Genomic DNA, 25,678 nt, shown 5'->3' with positions numbered 1-25,678 from the left:
TTTGTCCAATGCAGAAGGTAGGGGAAGGTGGGAAGAAAGGAGGAGTGGTGATCCCTCTTATATTCAAGGTCATCTGCTTTTCAAGATATTTTTAAAAGGGAAAAAAAAACTATTAAAACAGCAAGGAAGTAAAGGCTCTCACCTAAAAGATAATGAAAAAACATCAACTAAAAGCTAACTAGCTAAATTGTGTAACAGAAAAGAAGAGAAAGGACAAAACTAAAAGAGAAAGGAAGGCGATCTGTACCAGAAATAATGGAAGGCATTTAAAAATGTAAAATTAACTAGATAATAAGCACAATAAGGGACTTCAAGTAAGATTCTAATGGTGGAGGGGAAAAGAAAGAACTTTTAATTTAGATTGTTCGGGATGCTGGATGGCATTAAAAAGGAAAAGACCTAAACCTCTGCAGTACAAGTGACAACTAGAATAAATATTCCAGAACAGACAATATCACAGGTATCACATCACCTTCCCAAGTGGAAATAATTCACAGGAACACAGCTTAGAGAAATACAAAATGCAAGCCTCTCAGATCAGTAATTATTAAATTTCAAAATAATGAAGAAAAAGAAATTTTAGTGAATCCAAAAAGAAAAATCACATATCATAAAGTACCAATTAGAATCATCCTATATATACTTCAATAACAACACAAGCAAGAGAGAAAACTGGTCAAAAAGTATGTATACTAAAAGGAATATATTAGAAAATTTTTGTTCATGCTATACTGAACTTTTTCTTGAAGCAAAAAAAAAAAATTCAAAAACCAAAAAGTTCTCAAAGAATGAATTTATAAAAATCCAAATTTATAAAAATAAAAGGAAAACTACATTCAAGGAAAAACTTCATATCAGTGGAGAAATAAGTACTCAATGAAAATAACTAGATAATTTAAGCCTGAAGCTAAGTCTACAAATTAAGGCATTAAGACATTGTAAAAAGAAACAGAAATAAATTAGGTTTTGAGACTTTTTTTAATGTGAATTATAATTTTAAAAAGAAGAAAGAGTTAAATATATAATTAGGTTAATAAATTTAAAAACATTTCAAAGGGACAACAGAAAAGAGGACAAAGAAAGGAGCCAGCTATGCCGAAAGCAAACATTCTTTATTCAATTTTTTTAAAGAAATAAAGCTACAAGAAATAATTGTTACTCATTTAAAAGGCAAAAAATGTTTGATTCTTTAAACAATTTTATTAGTAGAAACTTTAGAAAAAATAAAGTATTTCACTCCTTTTAAACATTTATAATAGTGAAAAAAATTAAAAAGCTATAAAAGAAATCAAATTTAACACATATTAAATGTGAATTAACTGAATTATCCAATTTTAAAAAAATGAGTTATGGAATTAATTTAAAAATGTACAACAAAATCTATTAATATGCTACTTACATGAAACATTTAATGCATCAAAAGATATATACAAACAGAAATGAAATAAACTATATTGATCTAAAATCTATCACATAACTGTAAGCTCAAAAATACAGCAGTATCAGTATTATCTGATATGCCAGAAAAGATTGAGAAAGACAGATAAGGGTATTATATAATGTTGAAAGGAGAATTAAAAGATGAATATAATAGAACATTTAATCTGTATGTAACAAATACACTATCCAAACAGGCCCCTATGACCAGAATGCACTCTCCTAACCTCCACCTCATAGAATACCTGTTCTTCCAAGACTCAGCTTGAGTACAACCTTCTCTAATCTCCTTTTCTAGTGTTCTCTCTTCCTAAACTACCTTGTAAGTATTCTTTAGTTTGTATGTATTTATTTTGCACACATTTTAATATATTTGTTCATACATATTTATTTCCCACACAGAATGCAAACTCCCTGAGAACTGGAACTGACTTTGCTGCATCCCACGGTACCCAGCAGGACACCTGATGCTAAGCAAGCACCTAACAAATCCTCGTCGGCCAACTGATAAAATCATTTGTCAGTTGAATTATTAAAAGGTGAAAATAGGTGAAAATATAACAGTAGGAACAATTATCAGAATATGATAAATCTGGTACAAAATATTGTGCAAATAAAAGAAGAAACTATAAGCACTGACAACTCTCTCCACCAGGGCAGACAACAACTTAAAATCTAAGACTCAGTAGATAAATGCTAGGGAGTTGTCTAAGGCACACAGAGGTTTAATGATTTGCCCAGTTAGCAAAGAGCAGAGGCAAGATCTGAATGCAGATCTTCTGACTCCAAAGTAACTCATTTGTAACCTTGAAAACTGACTGGCACAAGGAGAAATTAAGTGACTTGCCCACGAATCACACAACAGTAAAAAGCATCAGGGATAGGACCTGAACTGAGGTTTTCCTGACTCTAAGACCAACCTTTTATCCATTCACCCTTAGACTCTCCTGATAAAAAAGACTAACAACAAAGGAATCAAAACAACTGAATAAGATGTAATTGCGAGAACTAAACATAATAGGCAGAGGGGATACACACTTTTTGCCAAGCATAGCAAAACTCCTACAAAAGCTGTGCACACGCTTAGGTATAAGGAAAGGCTGGGTAAGTTCAAAACAAATGAAACTACGTATGCCATATTTTCACACTGCAAGTCAGACATACATAACACTACTCAATAAAACAGACAAAGCTAAGGAAACGTCTATTTAACAATAACCAGATTAAAGAAGAAATTGGAAAAACTAATTTTTTTTAGCAGTAAAGATTTTATTCTCAAATCCTAGGAGTTACATCACTTTTGTGATTTTATTTAAATAGATACATTAAAGCTGTTTGGTTCAGTTTTCAAATTCAAACTGAATAGAAAAAAAATTAACCCTGTTCTATATTTTTTTTATCAAAGCTGGCCCTATTTTTTAAATAGCCATTTGTCAAAATCTACAAGCTAAAGACAAAGAAGTCCTCAGAGCTAAATGTATAGAACTGATTCATAAAACTGAAATGAGTAGTTAAATTGATTCATAAAAATAATTATTATCTACAATTATAAGAGTGAAAAAGAAGCAACGTATAGTCTGCACTCAAAAAATTATAAAAGGAATAGACTTAATAGCCTTTAAGGAAAGTAGAAAAAGAAGAAATATAAAAACAAAAATAGGTAAAAATTAAAAATATAGCAATTGGATTAAGAAACTACCAGGTGTTTTTCCTGCAAGAGCAATAACTTAAACCATTACCCTAACTCATTAAAAAAAAAAAGATCACCACAAGCAGAAATGAAAAAGGTGATCATAACAAATACAAAGAGAAACTAAGACTACTATCAGGGAATGATACATTCTAAAAGAAAATTTGAGAACTTAAATGAAATATTTCCAAAAACATAAATCTCCATAACAGAAAATAGGAAATAAACCTATTTCAAAAAAAATAGAAATAAGGTAAGTCATCAGAGAGCTACCTTTCCAAAAACAAAGGACCCACATGATTTCCTACATAAATTTTTTCAAACCTTTGAAGAACAAGTAAGTCTTTGAGATAATCACTGTAACAATTAGCAAAGGGAAGAGACTGGCAGATGCAGGATTCAAATCTGTCTAAATCCTGCGCTCTTCCTAATAAATTATACTCTTTATCCAAAGATACAGAGGGACAGACAGACAGACAGACCAAGAGAGAAACAGAAAGAACATCAATATTTATTGTCATTCCAAAGAAATAAAAAAAGAAGAGTTCAGGAGTTGACTAATAGGTCAAAATTACAGCACATATATCAATAACAGAAGACTATCCTCTGACCCTATAAATGTAGGGCAGTTATGAGATCTGAGAGCTCTGAAGGGTTAACTCCACTTGTAGAAATCTCTCTCCATTAATTCCGATTCTTAACTTATCTGTAATTTATATTCTTAGAGAGTTGCCTGGAATACCAAAAAGTTGAGATTCGCCCAAGACAACACACAGTCAGTAAAAGTTAGAGGGAAAAGCATAGAAGACTTCCATGAAGTAATGCAAAGTAAAGCAAGCAACACAAAGAAAACAATATACACAATAACTATAACAATGTAAATGGAAAAAAACAAAAAAAATTGAAAATTGCTACAAAATTACAAAGAAATAGTGTGACCCCCCCCCCTTTAAAGGAGAGGTATGAGAAGATACTTCCCTCTTTGCAGAGGTGTGAGGTCAATGGGCATGGAACACTGCATGTATTTTCAAACTCCTCTATCATTTTTTCTTTTCTTTAAAAAACTATACTCTTACATAGAATAGTTCTTTGGGAAGACATATTTAGGGAATATAAAAACCAATGAGAGCAATGAAATGTTTTTTTAAAAAGAAATATATAGCATTGAGATTAAAAACCAAAATTGACCAATATATAATGAAAACCATACCAGAAAATGGTATGCAAAAAAAAAAAAAAAACAACAATGCAGTAGTCATGAAAAGACCTGGTTTTAATTGCAACACTGCTACCAATAAGCTGTATGACCTTCCCTCACTGAACTTCAGTATATTCTCATCTATAAAATTAAGAAATTGAACTAGGAGTTTTCTAAGATCCCTACTGACTCCAAAATTCTTTATCATTCCATAAGTTAACAATGGAGAAAGGAGTCACTATTTAATAAACATAGTTGAGGTACTATGGAAAAAAAATTATTTGTTTGGATCTATACCTCGCACTGTAATATATCTCAAATGTATCAAAAAAATTTTAAACCAATTTATTACTAGAAGCCATGAAAAAAAAAATTATCCCAGATACACAGAAGATAAATTTTCTTCTTAATAAAGAAATGAAAATTATAAACAGAGATAAACATATAAAGTCTGAATATTTTAAAAATAAGCATAACAAAATCAAACACAGTATAACAAAAGCAACAAAATAAGATAAATGTTCATAACACAAAAACAATAAAAAGGTCAGAAATGTGGGGAAGTTCTACTATGGAAATGCCTTCCACCAGTAAGGACAGTGGAAGTCATCCTTAACTATGGCCACAGAGCCTATGTGACAGAGGTAAGCATTGGACCCAGCTCTCCCTGACCTCAAGGCGGGCCCTCTATCTACCACCATGCTGCCTCTTCAAAAGAAATATACCATACAAATACCCAGACTCCACTCTCTAAATGGGGTTAAAAGAAATGAACAAACATTTCAAACAAAAGGCAATAAAAACAACAAATGAAGACACAGAAATGTAAACATCTTTAAAGTATTAATATACAGCTATCAAAGTAGCCAAAAAATCCATTTTTGGCCAGAAAGTCAGAATAAAGGTAAAGAGTAGGGAGAAAAGGGAAGGAAGGAAGGGAAGGGAAGAAGCATTTATTAAGCACCTACTATATGCTAGGTACTGTGCTAAGATATCACAAATATCTCATTTGATCCTCACAACAACCCTATAAGGTAGGTGCTATTATTATCTCTATTTTACAGTCGAGGAAACTGAGGCAAACAAGTTAAGTGACTTGCCCAGGGTCACATAGCCAGTAAGTGTCTGAGGCCAGATGTGAACTCAGCCACATTTGATTCTCACAACAACCATAAAAGAGAGAAACTACAGACATTTTTATTCCCATTATGCATAAGGAAACTGAGATTCAGAGAGGTCAAAAGATGCACAGTCACAAAGTTAAAAGGCCATGCATAATACAGAATCAAACCCTCTCACCACAAAATCTTAGGACTGATCCCTACAGTACAGAAGAAAATATAATGAGGGTCCTAGTGACATGAAGTGGGAGAAAGTGAAGCTTCCACTTGGGTGTAGAGGAGCAAATAAACTGGACCTTTAAGGACAAGTTGGATTTCAAAATGCAGAGAGAAGAGGACATCTCCAAAGGAAAAGGCAGAACCAAAGTGACAGAGTCAAAGGGGCTAGATGTTTACCAAGGACAGTTCATGGTCAAGTTTGGCTAAAACCAAGCTTTGGAAAAACTAGGTAAAGGAAGAGGGAGACATCAAACTGAAAGATCCTTAAATGCGAAGGTAAGAATTTGGGGTTTTATTGGACAAAAAATAGGGCATCCATTGGAGAGTAATGACATAGATTTATGCAAAAGGAAAATTATATGGCAGTAGCAGGAAGGACAGATTGTAGGCCAGGGAGAGACTAAAAACAGGGAGACCAGTTAAGAGGCTACCTGAGCAGTCCATGTGGGCAGTAAAGAGAGCCTCTAAGTAGAATGATGACCAGGGATCTGATAAGATGAAGCAGATTTGAGAGAGAATGCCAATGTAAAACTAATAGGAATAGGTAATTAATATCCTCTCCCACCAGGTCCTATATTCAAAGGTAAAACACCTGAAAATACGGAAATAATCCATCAAAAGCAAAATAGTCAATTTTCCTTTTCCCACAGGTTCTGGATATTATTTTCTCCACCAAATACAGTCTCAAAAAATGTTCATTAACTAATTCAACCTAAGGACTCTCAATGTTTCCCTAAACAAAAATACATTTTTCCAGAGTTTTAATAAAATCATTTCACAAGTCTTCATTAAGGAAACTTGTTTTTATATTTAGAAGGAATACAATCACTTTGTTGATTCTCCAGAAGACTGATATAGGAAATGTTTCCCACAGTGCCTCCTCCAACACATGGCAGATTTACATGACTCATAAGATGGCACTGTAATCATTTCCCTGGGAAAATTAAAAATTAATAGTATCTCCTTGTTTTTCTCTTTTGCTTGTGTCCAATTTGAGCTTATGAATGTTTTGTTTTAAAAAAAATTCTCTTTTCACGTCTTTGTGATCAGTTTGCACATTTCGATTATTCAATGTAAAATCAAAAAGCCAATCAGGATCTTAAGACACCTAATTAATCCAACCTCCCAGCCTCAACAAAAGAATACAAATACAAGATCCCAGACAATAATCTATCCTATTTTTAAAGATTTATTTCAAATGTTTATAAACTATCAATTTTTTTTACACTAAGATTTCCCTCCCATTCAGAGACTAATCTCTTCTTGTTTCTTGGACCCCTCTGACAGTTGGGTAAAGCCTACAGGCTCCTTCTCAAAATAATATTTTTTAATGTATTGAATGAAATATAAAAGATTACCAAGGAAATTAATTATATTAAAATCATCACGAAAAAATTTAAAAGAACTAGGTGCTTGTAATGCTGAGATCATTTCCAATTTCATCACTAACTATAATGCCTGCCACTGTTACAGCTGAGCCAATGTCCTTCATCAACACAGAGAAAATACTACCTCAGCCAGGTAGTTACAATATTTACCACTGCTCTGGCCAATAAGTTCTCCGTTAATATTACCTGACAGACAAAAATCTTAAGAACTATAAAAATGTATTTCTTCAATCTCAAAACTGTCTTAACTATCACTATCATATCATTCTAAAATGCTACAAAGGGACTTCACATGATAAATTTAATAAATATCAACTAAAAGCACCTGCATGCAGTTGAAAATATTAATATGGGACATTCAAAAATGCATTAAAAATTGACCAAAGACTTGGTACTTGCAGTTTTTATGTACAACTGCCTAAACACAGAATTAAGCCTGAATTCTTCCAAGACATGGTTCCCTTTGAGCATCTATAATGGTAATTTAAATTTGAAGATCTTTCCCACCCATTAATAGACCCATGTGATCTGCTTACGTCACAGGAAGCCTAACTTACATGTGGTGGGAAGATCTTGCTGAACGAGTGGAACTAGAAGGGTGGAGCAGGAAATGCTTAGAACCCTGGGAGGAGAAGAACACAGGCAAGGAGTGAGCTAAGATTTGGGAGTGTTTGTGGGAAGGCCCCAGCAGGGGGGCTGATGGCTTTGGGATGGAGTCGTTCTCTGCTGCGATATTGTGTACTAAATTCTTTGATGCTATGATGCACTGGACTTACTGGTTTGGGGACTTGGTCCTCTGGTGTTTGAATAAATGTTTTACTTCTTCTACCTTCTATATTGAGAAACTCTTATATTTTGCGATACAAAACTACACAGGCATATTCACAACTATCGTCGATGTTGTGATTATTGCCTTACTGATACAGCATCTAATCTTAATTCTAGTATTACCATTAAATACAGCCAGATCAGTTGCACTATCCCTAAAATACACCACAAACATCCCTGACACCAAGTCTTTGTTCAAGCTGTTGATTCTCTTTAAAATGTTCTTCTTTCTCCTGCCCAACAGCTTCTTTCTCCTACCCACTATTCAAAGTCCAGTTAAAGCCCAGTCCTCTTTCCAAGAAGCCATGCTACACATGTCTCCTGCTTTTAGATGTATGTGCTTCTGTGGAATAACTCAACAGTCACTTGGTTTTCAAATAAAAATAACTCTTGATTGTCAATGCTAGGCATAAGCAAAGCAACTCAGAAAATAAGGGTCAGTAGATAACTTAAAATTCACTTAGAATAAATTTCTCAGGTATTTTGAATACAGGTGTGCTGGAAAGGGGTCACCAAGCTAACCTACCTATCTCCAACTCCTGATCAACTCCCCTGAGTTCCCCTGCTCCAAGTAAGAATGAAAAGCAACAGCTTGAGGAAAATTCCCCTTTCACTAATTTTTTGGATGACAGGCACACATTTTATGGAAAAAGATGAATAAAGGCTGAAGAAAAGAAGAGAAAAGGAAGTAACCACCTTTCACAGCATCATCTTGGATCTTTGAAGAATTTTTTCTTTTAATCCAGAGACTCTTAAATTGAGGTCCACAGACCCACAAGCAGATCCATTTGTATCTTTGCTAAACTCTAAATGAAATTTAGCATTTTTTCAATTACAAATGAGGGCAACAAACATTATTTTGAGAGGGGGTCCATCCATCAGTTTCCCCAGAATGCCAAAGGAATTTGTGACACAAAAAAGGCAAAGAAACCTTTGTTTCAAGTTTTTGCTAGGCTTCAGGCTATATGCATGAATCAAGAAAATAAGAAAAGTTAAGCAAAGGAATAAATCAATAAATTTAAAGTCAAGAAAGACTGCAGGGAAATCCTATGGCTAATAAACATCAATTCTAATTACTAATATGAATGGCTGAATTAAAATACCTGCTCAAAATACCTAATTTGGGAGTGTTATTTCACTTCTTCTCCGCTAAACCTCTAGGCAACACAAAATAATTAAGCTCAAATTATCAAATTATCTAAAAACTGAAAATATTTCTTTTTCATTGCCTATCTTTTCACCATGTCATTTAATATAATCCTCTAGGAAAAGAAGATAGACAGTAAAAGAAAGGAAGGGGGAGAGGGAAAACAGGGTCCTTTTTTTCCATTTTAACTTGCTGACAGCTCTAGGAAGAAAAAGTAAAAGACAGATAAAATGAGATTAATGTTTCAATTTATACACTCTCCTTACAGATGATACAATTAAAGGGAAAACTATTGTTATTGGCCTAAAATCACAGCTGAATCCACACACATTTATACAGTCACATACATACATGGCATGACTGATATTTTCTGACAATCAGTTTCCTTGACACCTGTCCCTAAACTATATACTCAAAGCCAAGGGCAGAGACACTTACAAGGGCTTCTCTCCTCTTATACCTGCCAAGTCCTTGTTAGCATATTCCTGAGACTGACTACCCTACCCTGATACCCTATGGATCCTTAAGCGCCTGATGTTCTCAGTTTCATGTCTCACCACATGCTCTGATGACAGCAAATTCTCTAAAACATTTGCATATCTGTATATAACACACAACACACTCACAAATATTCCCATACACCAACATACATACAACAATATGTGATTTAAAGACAAATACATTAGAAAGACTTAAAATATACTACATGAATGGGGAGAAAAGTTCACAAGAAAATAAGTGAAATGAGAAAAAGAATGGAAAGAAAATGGGTCAGAGACCATGAATAGAAAAGAGCTAGATAAAGGAAAATGATGCAAGTTGGGGAATGACTTACTAAGGCGGTAATTTAGAGAAAAGAGGGAATGAATAAGTACAAGGGCAAAGTGATGTTACCATAAAATATTCCTTACCATGTTTTATATATCCAACCTAATTTAATGTACATCAGTAAATTCCACCAAGGAAATATTCAATATTTCCTCTCAATATTTCCTCTCAAAGGGCCATTTTGTGGATGAGGATGTAGCTACCTTACAGAGTAATCATACTCAGAAGTTTAGAAGTAGTAGCTGGAATTCCTATTTTCCTTTTAATATTATAATTCAATTGTGATGAATTTACATATATCTTTTCTGAACTACTGAAAAAGGAACTTTTAAGCTTTTTACAGCTACATGTACTTAAATTACATGTACAGCCTTATCAGCTATTCCCTCCCCACTTTTATCTTCCTTAAATCAGTAAATTGTAAGATGTCGATTTTTTTTATTTTCCACTACCCATTTCAAACTAGCAAAAAGTTTACCATAAATGTAAATTTTCTGAAAAAAAGACAAAACAATGTAAACTGAGAAAACAAAAACTAGACAAAAAATGTGAAACAGATTTCTTGCTAAATTTGTAATAATGCACTCTGTAGTGAAAATGCATAAATATATTACACTACATCTGGACTACATCAGGAAAACTCAAATTATTTAAAACATAACAGATATAATTTCTCATGGTCTTAGACTTGGAGATGTATACTCTGAATTTGAATGAAAGCAAGAAAAATGTGCAAGCTTTTGTTCTTTTTGGTAATCAGGTTTAAATTTGCCTTTTGATCACTAAAACAATAACAGTAATATTATGACAATTTGTTAAATAATTAGACAAATGAAAATGTTGCATAGTTCCTTCTTAGAAAACTAGGCACCTGGAAGCTGATACAGAAGGATGCTTGGTCAAACTTGAGCCTGAAGGTATCGATTCATTATCTTCATGTTGCCTTCTTAATTCTCTCCCTTTCTGCAGTTCTTCCTCTTTCTCTCTAGCTTCTGAAAATGGAAGAAAAAAAAAGAATTCATACTTGGGCTTCAAATATTTCAGTATTAAAAAAAAAACAGGAAATACAGTATTTTTCTTAAAATTAACATATATCCCAAAATACTAATAAACAAATAAGGTAAATTTCCAAATAAAGTTCTGAAATTTAAACTACTAACATTTCAATTAAAAAGAAAATTCCATACCATGCCATTTAACTAAATGAAAAATACATTTGCTCCAACGCCATTGTCCATTTACAATTTTTGTAATCAATGTGAATATTATTCAATTTCCACAGATCTAGCTTTGCCATCACTTCACGAGACTTTATACATTCTTTTTCACTGTCTTTGTCTCTGCCGTGTTTCATTATACTAATAAGCAATAATTTATTCAGCTATTCCCCAATCAGTTAACAATAATAGCTGACATCTATCAGAGCACTTCACATGCTATTTCATTTGAAATAACAATAACCATAAGACTTAGGTGTTGTAGCCAGTATCACCACATCTGATGAAAACACGGAAGCTGTGGTTCAGAGAGAATCCAAGTCAGTTCTCCCCAGCTCCGAGTCCCACACTCATTCCATGATGCAGTGTTGTCTCTCATAGGTAAAATAGGCCTGAAAATTGTCAAGACAGGGTCTTTTTTTTCCTTTTAATGACATCTTTAGCCATAGTCCAAGCAACATGATTAGTGAGTAAAACAGTATAGTCAGTTACATAACTTATATTGTGTGTTGTTCTCAATAAAGCTTATGACAGTGTCAAGTTTCACAAACTACTTAATGGTGTCCCTACAGGTCAGGCAATATTGGATTTTAGCTTTTTCTGCTAAATTGTATTAAAGATGATGAGATAAAATTGTACAAGGGTCAATTAATTAGGTACTGCTGTAAATCACCACATCCACAACACAAAGACAGCAACTGCATTTTTCACTGTGCTCTGAGCATAGACCACACTGCTTGTATGCGGTAGTCACTGAGTCCAGAGCAGCCTTATAAAGAAAGTGAATACATAAACAGCACAGGAAAATGGAATTTAACAGAAAACAAGAGGGAAAGATAAAGGCATACACATCTGAAACAAGCAATAGAAGGGAAAGATAAGGACATTTGCCCCAAGAAACAGCTGGTCACCGGAGCGGTGGCTTTTATCACCAAACTTGAATTTTGTAAGCAGTGTGATCTAAGTTCTAGCAACAATGTCCAGAAGCTCAAAACAGACACTGAAGCAGTGTCCTCTTCCTGTTATAGTGGGAGCCAGAAATCCAAGCCAATTTCTTTCCCATCACAGTCACTTTCTTATCATAGTGGCAGCAAGAACCCTGAGCCAAAGTTTCTTTTCCATCAGTGTCTTTCTTTTATCAGTTCCCATATTCAGTCCTAGATTATACACATGGTTACTCTAGACCAGTCCTGCTCTAGAACCATATTGTTACACAACTTATCAATTTCTTCTCAGGATACACTCTCATATGTTTGTTGGTAGGAATTTCCAAAGGCAGATGCAATCATTGTGAAACACCTGTACCAGAGCAAAGCAAAATTAATACAGTAACTATTATTATCATAAAGCACAGCGTTTTCAAAGCTACCTTAATCCAGCCTAAACCTAGCAACCAAGCCCCAATGTCCCATCGAGATATCCCCTCATGTTTAATGTGTTCTAATTCTGATTGAAACTTTCCAATTCAGTTCAGATGACAGATAATGTTGGGTGACTGATCAGATACAAAGGTGTAGCATCCAGCCCCCACTAAGGTATTTAATCTAATTAAGGTATTATGTAGCCCCCACTAAGCCACCTCCTTAGCTAGCTAGTGAAGAATCAAGAGCCATGAGATTCTACAATGCTAACTGTCTAACTTTACTTACGTTAGGAATGATTTGGCATTGCTGATAGATTCATTCATGAATCTTTTAACAAAGCATCAGTAAATCTAAGGATGCCAATGTGATTAACTGTTATCTCATAATGAGGAATGAACCTTCTGAGGTCAGATTCTCCCAAAGCCTGGATATCACTAAGATCATTTAACTGAGTGTCAGAGGACCTCGGTTTCCAGATTCGTCCCCTTGGAAGTGTGGGATATGTTTGAATGTCAAGTATGATTACTCCCCAGATAGCACAGGCTACCCACTGATGGAGGTCATGTAAACTACTGCCCTATGCCTAAAAAAATTAGGCATAGCAAAGACCATCTGGAATAGCTCTCAGGTTGGGTGGCTATCTGGCTATTCATTAAAATTTCCCACAACATTTTCAGGGTTCCATTAGCAAAGGTCCCTCCATGCAGGCACTACTCTTGATTAACCTGGTCCATACTCAGCAAGTGTACCCTAGTAAAGTCCTCTTTCCAGAGCAGACACTATACAAGGGGCCTTTACTTCTGTGATGGCAGTGTAGGAAGTATAATTATAAATGGTGATATTCCAGTGCTTTGGATTAGCACTAGCCAGCTCCCCATCATTAAGGGGAGGGCAATCAGAGCAGTGCCTCCCTTGGTAGTGAGTGGAAACATTCATACACACCCAACAGTTCTCTTTAGTGACTGGGGCCACTTTCTGCAACGATCTCAAGTAGAAGATCTTCAGCTGATGGAAGCTCTGCAGGTGGGCTCTTGGGGGGTGAGGGGCTGGTTAAGGTTGTTACAGGAACTGGAAGGGCTGGGGGAGTGGTGCCATCAGGGGTTTTATATGAATTATTATTGCTGAGATGCCCTGTAATCGCTGGACTATCTGAAAACCAGCAAATGAGGGGAAAGGCATACTTGTTCAGATGGGCTATTAACGTCAACTATAATTTCAAAAGAATCACAGCAAAGGGAAGGGCACTGATACTGAACCTTAATTCTGAAATCTCATAATGTAATATGATTACACTTCCCCAAATTCTGCCAATGAAATGACAATGGATTCCAAGAAATAGAAGAGGTTCTCCCCAAACCACAAAGCAGGATGAGAAAAAGACAAAAAAAAAAACCAAACCCCTCAATTCATACCAGATCAGGGCTTGGATATAGTTCACACAAGAAAACTTAAGCTAAAGGGCAGACTTTTCACTCATCTGCTTCTAGATCACCATTTCTGGGAGGTATGCCTGTGCTGTTTCCTCAAAGTCATCTGCTTCCAGAGGTCCAGTGTCCTGTTCAAGGAACTCAGTATCTTTTCCTCCTATGGAACCAGGTTTCCTTTCCCTTGACCTTGATTGCTGTTAGGATGGTCAAAAGCACCAGGAAGGGACCTCTCCTCTTAGGCTCCAATAGATCCTTGTGCCAGGTCTGTACAAAGACCTGGTTATATGGTAGGATTCAGTGTGCAGGGACATCCAAAGGTACTGGTTATCCTAAAGCTGTGTACCTGTGAAGGAAGGATAACTGGCACTGCGAAGACCTCCTCCTCCTCCTCATTACCTCACCCCACCCTACCGCCACTCAGTCCCTCAGTGAAGAAACATGGGCAGGGGAGAGAAAAGATAATGACAAAAGGAGTCTGTCAAAAATGATTTTAAATGATGAAAACTTCAGTTTTGCCTTTGGGGAGGTCCTAAGACAAAATAATGCTAATGGAAGGGCAAGTAGCCCTTTTAATCCTGTATCTTGGCAGATATTGGCTAGTTTGTCGTTGTCGTTTGTTTTGTTTGGGGAATGAAGGGGGTTGGAGGCAATCCGAGTTAAGTGACTTGCCGGGGGTCACACAGCTAATAAGTATCTTAAGTGAGATTTGAACTGAGGTCCTCCTGACTCCAGTGCCAGTGCTCTATGCACTGTGCCACCTAGCTGCCCCTAATTTGGTTTTAATTGACTCTCTACTTGTCTTAAAGACTAGGGGTAATGAGGTGTGTATTATTTCTATTGAATCCCTATTGTCTGGGTAAATCTTTGAATAATGCTACCAGTGAAGAAAGTCTCCTGGTTCCTTTCAATAACTAAAGACAGGCTGAATGAGGAATGACTTTTTTTTTAAAGACCTTTTATCACCACCTCATCTATAGTTCTATGGCTTAGAAATTTTCAGGCCAACTGCTGAGTTGATCTACTAGAACCAAAAGATGTCTACTTCCCTTGCATTTGGACATATTTGCAAAATTTATCTGAAGTCATGAAAAAGGGAAAAATACTCAGGGGTGACCTTCTGGGGGGACCAGAAGATTTCCCCCCTCTGACTGGCTGTAGGAGCTGAGCATTTGGTTATGGGCTATGGTTCTCTGGTGTCTGAATAAATGGTTTACTTCTTCTGCCTGCTATGTGGAGAGTCTTGCATACTTGTGATACAGAACCACAGAGGCATTTTGACAATTATCATCTACATTGTTATTACTGCCTTACTGTTTCAATTATCTGCACAGAAATGACAACAAAACCCATAGGAGCTGATGAGATCATTAAGTAAGATGTAATTATTAATCAAAATACCAATGGACTACTCCATAAAGTTATAAGGAAAGTTAGATGGAACTATATCTGATACAAATCTACTATAATATCCATTCCCAAATGAAGAAATAGCCAAATGACAATTTTAGGAAGAGGAAATATAAATTGTTTCTAAATAATTAAAATAGTCACTTTCTATTAAATATAGAATGAAAATTAAAAGGGTAAGGTACCAGAATGCATGCAAATAGCAAACATAGAATTAAACAATAAAATTCACTGTTTCCAGGGCTTAGGATAAACAAATACTTTCATCACGTTGTTGGTGGATCTATAAAGAGTTGAAGCTTTGGAGAGACCGAAACTGATACCCTTTAACTCTTTGACCAATTTATATCTCCCACTAGAGTTGATCAATTAATTCATCAATGAAGTTAAAAGTCCCAGAGAATCAATAAAAGCACACTTGAAAATGCCAGTAAAAATAAATTGTGAGCATTCAATAATGGAAAATTTGGTCAAATCTCCATCTTCTGTTCAGTTGCAATTTTTATCATATTCAAAAAAAGTCACCATGGTATGGTCTATCACAAGCCAAACATTTTGCAAGTTCACATTGCTTCCACTGTTTTTTACTATTTTGGGAGGTGAGAGTTCCAATAATGTTCTGTCATCCTTAGTGATTTGCAAATGAACTTGTACTCTAAATGGAGAATGAGGGACAGCAAACAAAGCTTAAAACAATTACCAGGAAATATCAAAAGAACCAGAATAATAATCTAAAGCAGGACTGTCCAACCTTAGGTTTTTTTTGAAATAACAGACGATATATTTTGATTTGTCATTTTAGTGACAGCTCTGCGGTAGCTCAGCTTAGTTTATTAAAGCATTTATGTAAATTTCTATGCTTGTAGGCGGGCCACATGCAGCCTGCGGACCGCATTTTGGACAACCCTAATCTAGAGTAATAACATCTCTAGTACTCACAGTAGGTCCTCTATAAAGGATTAATGGCAGGTTATACATAAGAATCACAGAAGATGAGAAGTTATAGCTGGTTTGTTCTTTGTACTAGTGGCAGGATTATTCACATCCATGAGATTACTTAAATTGAAATATTATGGAAGCTTAAAAATCATATACACTTGTTCAAAAAAAAATTTTAAAAGTATTTAATAATAACTTTGTACTATTATGCAACTTATAGCGTTTAATTTAAACAAATGTAAATGCAGGTATCTAAACTTACCCAAAACTTTCCTACTTCTTTCTACAGCTGTTCTTCGGGTTTGCTCAAACATGGCTTCCAAGTCAAATGTCCTGGCTTTCTTTCCTAAAATGGAGGGGCATGGATGACTACTGCACAGTGAATATAACATTTTTGATTAGTCTAATTTACAGTATAGTACAGGATGACCACACCATATCACAACTAAGTGTTCAATGCACAATAGATGCTCCTCTAGTCTCCAGTTATCACTTCTTTAACTCAGAAATTCTTGTCCTGCTGTGGGAGGGGAAAAAGAGAGGTAACTCTGTGTCTGTCTGTCTGTTTTAAGGGGGAGAAGAGGGAAAGCAGCAATTATGTCTCTAAATTAAAGAACTTAAGAACCACTCCCTTGAGTACCATTTCTCAAAGACATGGGGCAAGCCAAAAAATAGCTTAACCACTGTATAAAACAATGATAATAGCAAATTACCTACTTCAAAGTGTTGTTATACAGTTCAAATGAGATAAATGTATGTCAAGTACTCTAACATGCTTTAAGGTGCTCTATGTTAGTTATCAATGCTATGTTCACACATCTTCAGAGGCTTTAGACCCCACACAGATAAATAAAAATAGGGAGGATAGCAAGTGAGTTAGAAAGGAAAATAATTGTTCGGCAAAATATCTTCTATTATGGATATCCATTCCTGTTTTGCAAGCTACAAGTGTGCTGGAAAATGTTATTCCCCCTTATGCAACTTGGCAGTACTCAGACAATGCAGGTGGGAGTGGTAGTGGTGGTGGTGATGGTAGTAGCAAAAGTACCAAAAGTAAGAGAGGCAACTTGAAACAGTGAAGAAGACACAGGTTCAAGTGCCACCTGTAACACATACTGGCTGTGTGACCCTGATCATTTAACCTTAGGCCAGTATCTAAGACTGTAAGTTTATAGAGCAGGTGTTAACTTGCTTTGGTGGAAGGAGTTTCATTACTGAGAGTTCCTTATACCAATGAAATCACAGGACTAATACAAATGATAGTAATGTTGTACTGAAGTAGTCAATACTGATGCACTAATATTGCAGAATTTACTACAAGCTGTTCAATCATAGCACTTTTGAGATAAAGGGAACTACAGAAATTATCCAGTGGGACCTCTTACCCAATGCATGGCTCCAAACACAATACCACAGTCATAAAGCAGCTTTGCTTTTTCATCTTTTCTCTTAGTCACTTTTAGGAACAACGGCATACATACATGCATACATATATAAACAAGGATGTTTGGATGTGGAGTCCATGTCTATTGCCATGAAAAAAAAGGGGGTGGATGGATGGAATCTTAAGCTCTTCAGACTGTTAGGAATATACATATACATATATATATACATATATATATATATATACACATACACACACATATATACATACATATGTGTACATATATACGGGTATGTGTGTCTATATATGTATGTATCCCCAGCACCTAGCAAAGTGCTTAGGACAGCAGGTACTTAATAAATGTTTACTGATGGCTAATATGGAAATATGATTTGCATGACTTCACATGTATAACTGACATCATTTGCCTTCTCCATGGGTAGTGGAGGAGCAAGGGAGGGAGATAATTTAGAACTTAATTTTTTTTAGATGAATGCTAAAAATAAAAAACAAATTTTGTAGAAATAAATAATAAACGTTTGTTGATTGATGTCAAACATACACTCATCACAAATATGCATTTCCCTTTATGACTAGTAAGGGATGAGGTCACAGAAGCAATCCATCAAGATTAGTTTTTGTTGCAGTTTTCCTTTGAGAGATGCCTTTGTCATGTATCTATATTTCATAGAGTTCCTATTTATCTCCTAGCATCTGCAGCAGTTTTCTACTCACAGGGACCAATGTAATCTCCACTCAGTACCAGGTTCTGCAGAACCTTTTCTGATCTAAGACCTTGACTCCCTGAATGCAAAGAAACTTAATCTGCCTCCCCTTCCTGCCGTGCTCCCTGCACCCCGTTCCCCACCCCCACCCCGTTTCTCCCTCTTCCATCTATCTGCTCCTGCTCCTCCCTCTCCCTCTCCTCCTTCTCTCCCTCTTCTTCTTCCTCCCTTCTCTCTCCTTCTTTCCCTCTTCCCTTCTCCTTCCTCTTTTTCCTCCCTCCCCATCTTCCCCCATCCTCCTCCTCCTCCCTCCCCTGCTGCCCTCCCCAGTTCTTCCTCCCTCCCCCTCCTCCCTCCCTTGCTCTCCTCCCGAATTCTTCCTCCCTCCTCCTCCTCCTCCTTCTTCCCATGCTCCCCTCCCCAGATCTTCCCCCCTACCTCTCCTCCCAGGCCTCCTGCTTCTCTACCCAAAGGCCGGCCAGAGAAGGGGCAGCAGCGCCGAGCTGTCAGAGGCTGCGTAGGCCTGGGGGCTGCACTGGGGCCGTGGATGGGTGACCTCCACTCCAAGCGGAGGAGTCGGGGCTACCCTGGGGGTCCCGGACACCCAAGCCCCACGGGCCCGCTCTTTCTCCCCGGGCTCTCCCAGGGCTCCTGCAACGCCACCCCCGCCCGGCGCCCCCGAACTCACCAAATCCGGTGAAGCCCATGGTGGAAGCCAGCTCCGGATCGGCTGCCGGCGCTTCGGTGCCTGTGAGGCAGGAAGAAAGGGAGAAGGGAGCTTCGTTAGGACCGCTCTGTCTGTCCCGGGCCGCCCCTGCCCCCGCCCAGAGACCGAACCCACCATCACCGCCTGTGGAGGTTTCCATGCCGGCTCCACGGACAGGTACAGACCTATATCACACACACCCGCCCAGCTCTGCGAAGCCGGGCGGAAGCGTGCTCACAGCGGGGCGGAAGTGTCTTCGCAGCCGGGCGGAAGCGTCCGCACGAAACAGGAAATGGCGCCGCTGACAACGAGAGATGACGCGCCTGGCCAGAGAAGCAGAACGCGGCTCCTGCCACAGCCCCGCCTGGTGGGAACGGCGAGCAATAGAGCAAGCGCAGGGAGGATTTCTAAGGCTCGTGGGTAGTGTGTTGGGTTCTGGCGATGGGGAAGCAGCCGCGGCATAGCCCCTGCGCTCAAGGATCTGACACCCGGGAGCCTATATGTACTTACATTTATAAGTATATACAGAATAAATTCTAAATAGTATGGGGGGATGGAGGGGAGGGAATCAGGAAAGGCTCATCCGTCTGTCTGAGACTTGAAGGAAGTAATAGATTCCATAAGGCAGAGAGGGGAGGGGAAGAAGGAACGGCGATCCAAGCAAGGGGTACCTCCAGTGCAAAGGCTCGGAGATGGGAAGGTGATGTGTGAGGAACATCCAGAAGACCTGAGTGTGGAGTGCAGGAAGGAGAGTCAGGTCTAGTGGGGCTGGAACAATGGGTTTGGACTAGGTTGTTAAGGGCTTTCAAAAGCCAGGGAGGAGTTTATGTTTCCATTGACCACCAGCTGCTCTCTTTGGTATCAGCTCCATTCCCCATCCCTGCCCTCAGCCACTGAACCGCCCCCCCCCCCTCAACCTTTCAGCTTCCTTTTGTGTATTGTGCCCGACCCCCACCCATTTAGATTGTCATTTCCTTGAAAGCAGGGACTGTCTGTCTTATTTGTATACCTAGCGCTTGGCACAGTACCTGGCACATAGTAGGTGCTTATTAAATAAGGAGAGGACTGTGACCAGACACTCTCAGCTAGATGGAGGATGGATCGGCCTGGGAAGACATCTGTGGCGAGGAGCAGAATGAGGAGGCCTCTGCAGCAGTCCAGGCAGAAGCCGAGAGGGCATGCGTGGAGGGGTTGACCCTGCTGCCTAGTAAGAGGTCAGATGGAGGGAGAATGTAAGGGTTTACGTGGCAAGACCTGACAACACTTGCTTATGTGAGTACACCCTACCCTAAGCTGAAAACCATGATTCTGTTTTTTCTGGACCAGCAATTTTATGCATATAGGAAAATCCCACCTGAGGAAACTCTCTGCACCAAAGCAGATCAGTGGTGTCAGAGAGCTGCCTAGGGCACTGACAGGGCAAGTGACTCGTCCAGGGTCACATTTCTAGTATGCCGCAGAGACAGGTCTTGAATCTAGGCCTTCTGACTCAATGGCCTGTTCTTTTTCCAATCTGTAACACAACTTCTCCACAATATTATTTAAAATGACAATAATGTGCAAATAGACTTACTTTTATAAAAGACTCTTCTCTTAAGCCTTTGAGGGAAACAGTACAAGCATAATTATACCTACTTTGGAGTTGAAGAAAACAAGACTCCAAGAGGTGAATTAACTAGCTTTAAGTCACATAATTGGCCAAGCTCAACTAGAACCAGGTTCAGTTACTCCAAATGCCCTTTCCATTAAATCATGTTCATGTTTGGATTATTAATGATAATACTAAGATAACATTTTGAATTTATATTTCACTTTAAAAGGGATCAGTATTTCAGAGAATTTTTCTTAATTTACTCATTCAAAACATATTAAGTGTTATGTAATAAGCAGTGTGCTGGGGAATGAGGGTGATACAAAGATAAAAGATGTGATACAAATCCACTCTAGCGTCTTTGCCAAGACAACTCCAAAATGGGGTCACAAAGGGTTGGACACAACTGAAACGACTGAACAAATGATACAAATACAAATGTGAATATGAAAAGTGCCTTAGAGGAGTTAAGGATACCAAGAAGTCATATGAGAAAAATCACTTTCTACTGGGCCAGAAAACCGCTATAAAACCTGAGTTTCACAATAAGTATGTGAAAATATTTGATAGCAGAAAAACCTGATGCACAGATAGGTTCTGAGTTGTCTTAGACTATATATAGACTTAATAACTGATCCTTCCTGGAGAACTAAAATAACCATGCTAATAGTATTTGCAAGGGCTACCTCTGCATAAAATTGTGAAATATGGAAAATTTGTCATAATCCTCTACTTCCTATACTTTTTCTCACAATGTAGGTACATTCTTGATCCAACCTAAGAGAGAAAGAAGTTCGAAAAGGGACACAGACAAGCAATGTTGGTACTACCATGTTCACCATTTATTAAGTATCTTTAGGAACAAAATACCATCTATATTAGGTACAAAGACAATAGGAAAAATATTTGTTGAAGTGAAAATAATTTGGAAAATGAGTAAACAAGCTTTCACAAATCAATAGATAGTATATTACATCTTTACAAGTATGCAATTGACAAAAAAAAAAGAGAGATCCCATTGTGTTTGTCAGCTACAGAAAAAACATTCAATTCCATAGAGTGAAATGCTGCTTTAAAGGCTTCCTTCAAACAAGAGGTTTCTCATACATATCTTAAAATTATACAATATTCCTCAAAAGATACCACATAAATAATGTTCAATGATGCCATGGTTATTAATATGACCTCTAAGACATGAAAGAGAGAGACACATGCTCATGAAAGCTATTTCCACTGTCACAAAGAGCATCTAGTGCAGAGTCCAAATCAACTGTGGTACCCTATAAATGCTGCGGTCCTCCAGATGCTTCTCTTTTACGTCAAAGCCCTGAAATATTGCAGAAGTTCTAAAGTTAGTTCATAATGCCTCAAAAAAGTTCAGCCTGACTCTGTCATCAAGGAAAAAATGAGAGTGCCTGTTGTCCAGTCTACAGTAGGCAAATGGATCAACGACCTTTGCAGCTAGTCCATCAGTGCATCTAATTTTGCATATATATTTCAGTTGGATAATTAGTTGGGTACATAATTGAAATGGAAGAAGGGAGCAGACTGGATTACTTTTGGAAAAGTGCATAATATTACGTGATAACTAAAAATAAAAGTATCTGTGAGGTCTGAGAGGGAGGGGTATTCAAGAAAAACATAATGCAAGAGATGACGTTTGAGTTAAACTTAAAAGTATGTTTAGGATCTCACTGGATGAAGTGGGAATGAGCATTTCAAGAATGAGTATAACAAGAGTCCCCTTAAGCTTTCCTGAGGATTCTGGCTCTGCTACTTTTTGCTACTTTTTTCAGGATCAGTATGCAGTGTTTTTAATTATCACTTATACAAATCCCAACCAGGCCAACACTCTCTATCCACTGACCATGAAAGCCATAATAACGGCTAGTATTAATGTAACGCCTTAAGCAGTTATACAGGGTGTCCCTAAAGTCTGGACACATAGGAAAATTGACGGCAGTGGAGTTATTGCATCAAGTTCGTGTGAATCTTAAAAAGCACATCAACCTTTGCATCACAAATGATGCAAATCATATTGAAAATGTTATTTGTTAATATTCCAATTAAATAAAATGTTGAAAATTTCATTCACTTCATTTCTTGAAAATATGCATTTTTGCCTATGTGTCCAGACTTTAGGAACACCCTGTATGGTGTCATTTATATACTGTCCTTGCATACATTGTCTCATTTGATTCTCACAGCAATCCTGGATGTGGGAGCAATTTTACAGATTTTTTGGAGGAAACAGTCAAACAGAGGTTATGATTTGCCCAACGAAGCACAGCTAGTAATTATCTGAAGCAAGATTTCAAATCAGGTCTTCCTAACTGCTTCTGAAGTCCAGGACTCTAGTCAGTGTGCCACCTAGCTGACTCCAATTGCAAGGCATATAAATAATTAAGACATAAGAGACATAGAGATGATGATTGAACCCATGAGAGCTGATGAGATCAGCAAGTCAGAAAGTATAGAAAGAAAAGAGAAGATAACCCAACATAAAACCTTGGGACTCACCTGTACTTTGATGCCAAGATGTGGAAGAAGATCCAGAAAAAGAGACCAAGAAGGGAGTGGTCAGAAGGGTAGGGGGAGAACCAGGAGAAAGCATTATCACAAAAACTCAAAGAATATCCTGGAGGCAAGGGAAGTCAATGATGTCAAATGCTGCATAGAGGTCAAGAAGAATGAAGAATGAGAAAAAAAAAGCATCAAATTTGGAAATTAAGAAATCATTAGTAACTTTTGGAGACAAGAGTTTCAATTGGCCAGCATATACCTCTAAATGGTGAGAAGTGAGTCACAGTAGAGTAAGTAGAGCAACAAATATAGACAGTTTTGTCTAGGATTATTATTGATAATAAAAATAGGATATAGACAGCAGAAAGGACAAATACACATATTGCAATAATGCCATACAAAATTCCACCAGTATAAATCAATAGCAATAAAAGGAAAACCAAAAGAGCCATTAAAAGCACTTTCATCACCAAACTTACTTGCCAACAGAGAGATACAATAAGGGCAACACAATGATTATAAACTCTCTTGTAAAATCTTAGGGAGAAGTATACTAGAACTTTATGAGCAGTATCAGCTCACAAAACAGAGGAGCAACGTCGTGTAAAACTAGTTTAAAGACAGCTTGCCAACAGATGCAACCAAGTAAAGTCATTCCAAGGATAGTTAAAAATCGAAATGGGAGGGCAACAAGAAGGAAAATGGAAAAAATTGGCAAAGAGTTTTATAACAAGTTTTTTTCAGCATCAGTTAGAGTAGAGTTACCACATTTGGACTCTTGACACCACAGATCCAGATGCACTTAATAGAGGAAATAGAAATGGCTGAAGAAAGCAAAGACGAGAAAAGCAACTCAAATACAAAGTCTGAGAGGGTATCTACATTAGAAGTGACAAAATTGACACAATTAAGGAACTGATCCATAGGGTATCCAACAGAGAGAAAAATAATAGAACACAACCATAGACATTATTAATACAAAAAAGGGCAACCAAAAGACTATCAACTTCTACTAACCTGTATGCCTCCTTTCCCATCTAGATAAAAATTTTCATGTGACTAATCTACATTCATATTGAGGGCGTCCTCAATGATAGCATTATGAGAGAGTAGGCGAGCTTTCACAAATGATATTCCTCAGTAGAACATGGGGCAGCTAGGTAACATAGTGGATAAAGCGCTGGGACCAGAGTCAGGAAGACTCATCTTCTTGAGTTCAAATGTGTCCCCAGACACTTACTAGCTGTGTGACCCTGGAAAAGTCATTTAATTTGGTTTGCCTCAGTTACCTAATCTGTAAAATGAGAAGGAAATGGCAAACCATTCTAGCATCTTTGCCAACAAAACCCCAAATGGGGTCACAAAGAGTCAAACATGACTGAATAGCAACATTTCCTATCAATTAATAAACATTTATTAAGCACCTACTGTGTGCTAGTCACTGCATTAAGCTCTGTGGATACAAAAAGAGGCAGTCCTTGCCTTTAAAGAGTTCTCAATCTACTAATTCCCTCCCTGTTTCCTTCACTAGACTGTATCATCCCTTCAAACTATTATCCTATAGCTTTCCTCCTTTCCTCAGCCAAACCCCTAGAAAAAGTTATTAATACTAATTTCCTCTACTTCTCTCACTAACTCAATGCTTTGCAATATGACTTCTGACCTCATGACTCAACTTAAACTGTTCTTTCCAAAGTTATTAATGATGTCTTCACTGCCAAATCTGATTATCTTTTCTTAGTCCTCTCTCTGCTTGACCTATCTGTTGCCTTCTGTATACTCTTTCCTTTCTGGAGAATGGTGCCTTCCAGCCCACTCCGCACAGCCATTATCAAGGTGAACAGCACTTGGGGATAAAAGGCCCAATATCCTCTCCACCACTACTGCCAACAAGCAACTGCTACCAACTGGCAGGTGAACCCACAATCCTAGTCATAGCAGCACATAGCTCCCTCAGATCATTTGTCCTGCTTCCAGCCCAGCTTCTATAGCCATCATCCCTGGAAGTAATCCCTCTAAAGATAAGCATTGACAGCTGGTACTGTAGGTGCTGCAAACCCCCACCTCCTCAGCAGCCACAGCTACTGATAACCTGGAAAAAGAAGCACTCATCATTAGAGTCATTTGTACTGTCAAATGGTTTGGCATCAGAAAAAGATATGGTTTTACTAGTGGGTATGGCATTAAAGAAGATTTGTTACTATAGAAGGCCAGCTCTGAGAAAGTCCATTCTTGGATAAGATACAGGCCAGGTTTTCCCTGAAGCCTGTTCTTGCCCTTGGGCTGATAACTCAGCATGTGGGCTTTCCAAACCTCGCCCCCCCACCCCCAGCACACACATGCTCTCTCCAAAGCTCCCTTGGCACATACATGCTCTCTCCAAAACCTCCACGGCACACACCGGTTAAACACCACCTGTGGGCTATTAACACAATATTGTTTATGGCAAAAGGGGAACAAAGCACGAGGAAGTCATGCTATATAACAAATGTCTCCCATGTGAATTTGTTGATCTGCTTGCCTAAAAGGGTACATAAGC

The 25,678-nt window shown here is 37.7% G+C and overlaps 1 protein-coding gene across 1 annotated transcript in view; it reads right to left on the bottom strand.

Moving 5' to 3' along the window:
• WDR70 (WD repeat domain 70) overlaps window positions 1-19,299 on the bottom strand; it is a 320,082-nt gene extending 300,783 nt beyond the window's left edge. Inside the window, exons 1-4 of the mRNA XM_036736844.1 lie at window positions 19,161-19,299; window positions 19,008-19,067; window positions 16,473-16,556; window positions 10,728-10,848 (exon numbers count right to left, since the gene is read on the bottom strand). Coding sequence (XP_036592739.1) covers window positions 10,728-10,848; window positions 16,473-16,556; window positions 19,008-19,067; window positions 19,161-19,185 — 290 coding nt within the window. The 5' untranslated portion in view covers window positions 19,186-19,299. The remainder of the gene's footprint in view (window positions 1-10,727; window positions 10,849-16,472; window positions 16,557-19,007; window positions 19,068-19,160) is intronic.
• Between the last annotated feature and the right edge of the window lie 6,379 nt (window positions 19,300-25,678).

This window comes from Trichosurus vulpecula, chromosome 1 (assembly GCF_011100635.1).
Source record: "Trichosurus vulpecula isolate mTriVul1 chromosome 1, mTriVul1.pri, whole genome shotgun sequence".
NCBI lineage: Eukaryota > Metazoa > Chordata > Mammalia > Diprotodontia > Phalangeridae > Trichosurus > Trichosurus vulpecula.
This window is presented reverse-complemented; position numbering and strand designations above follow the sequence as displayed.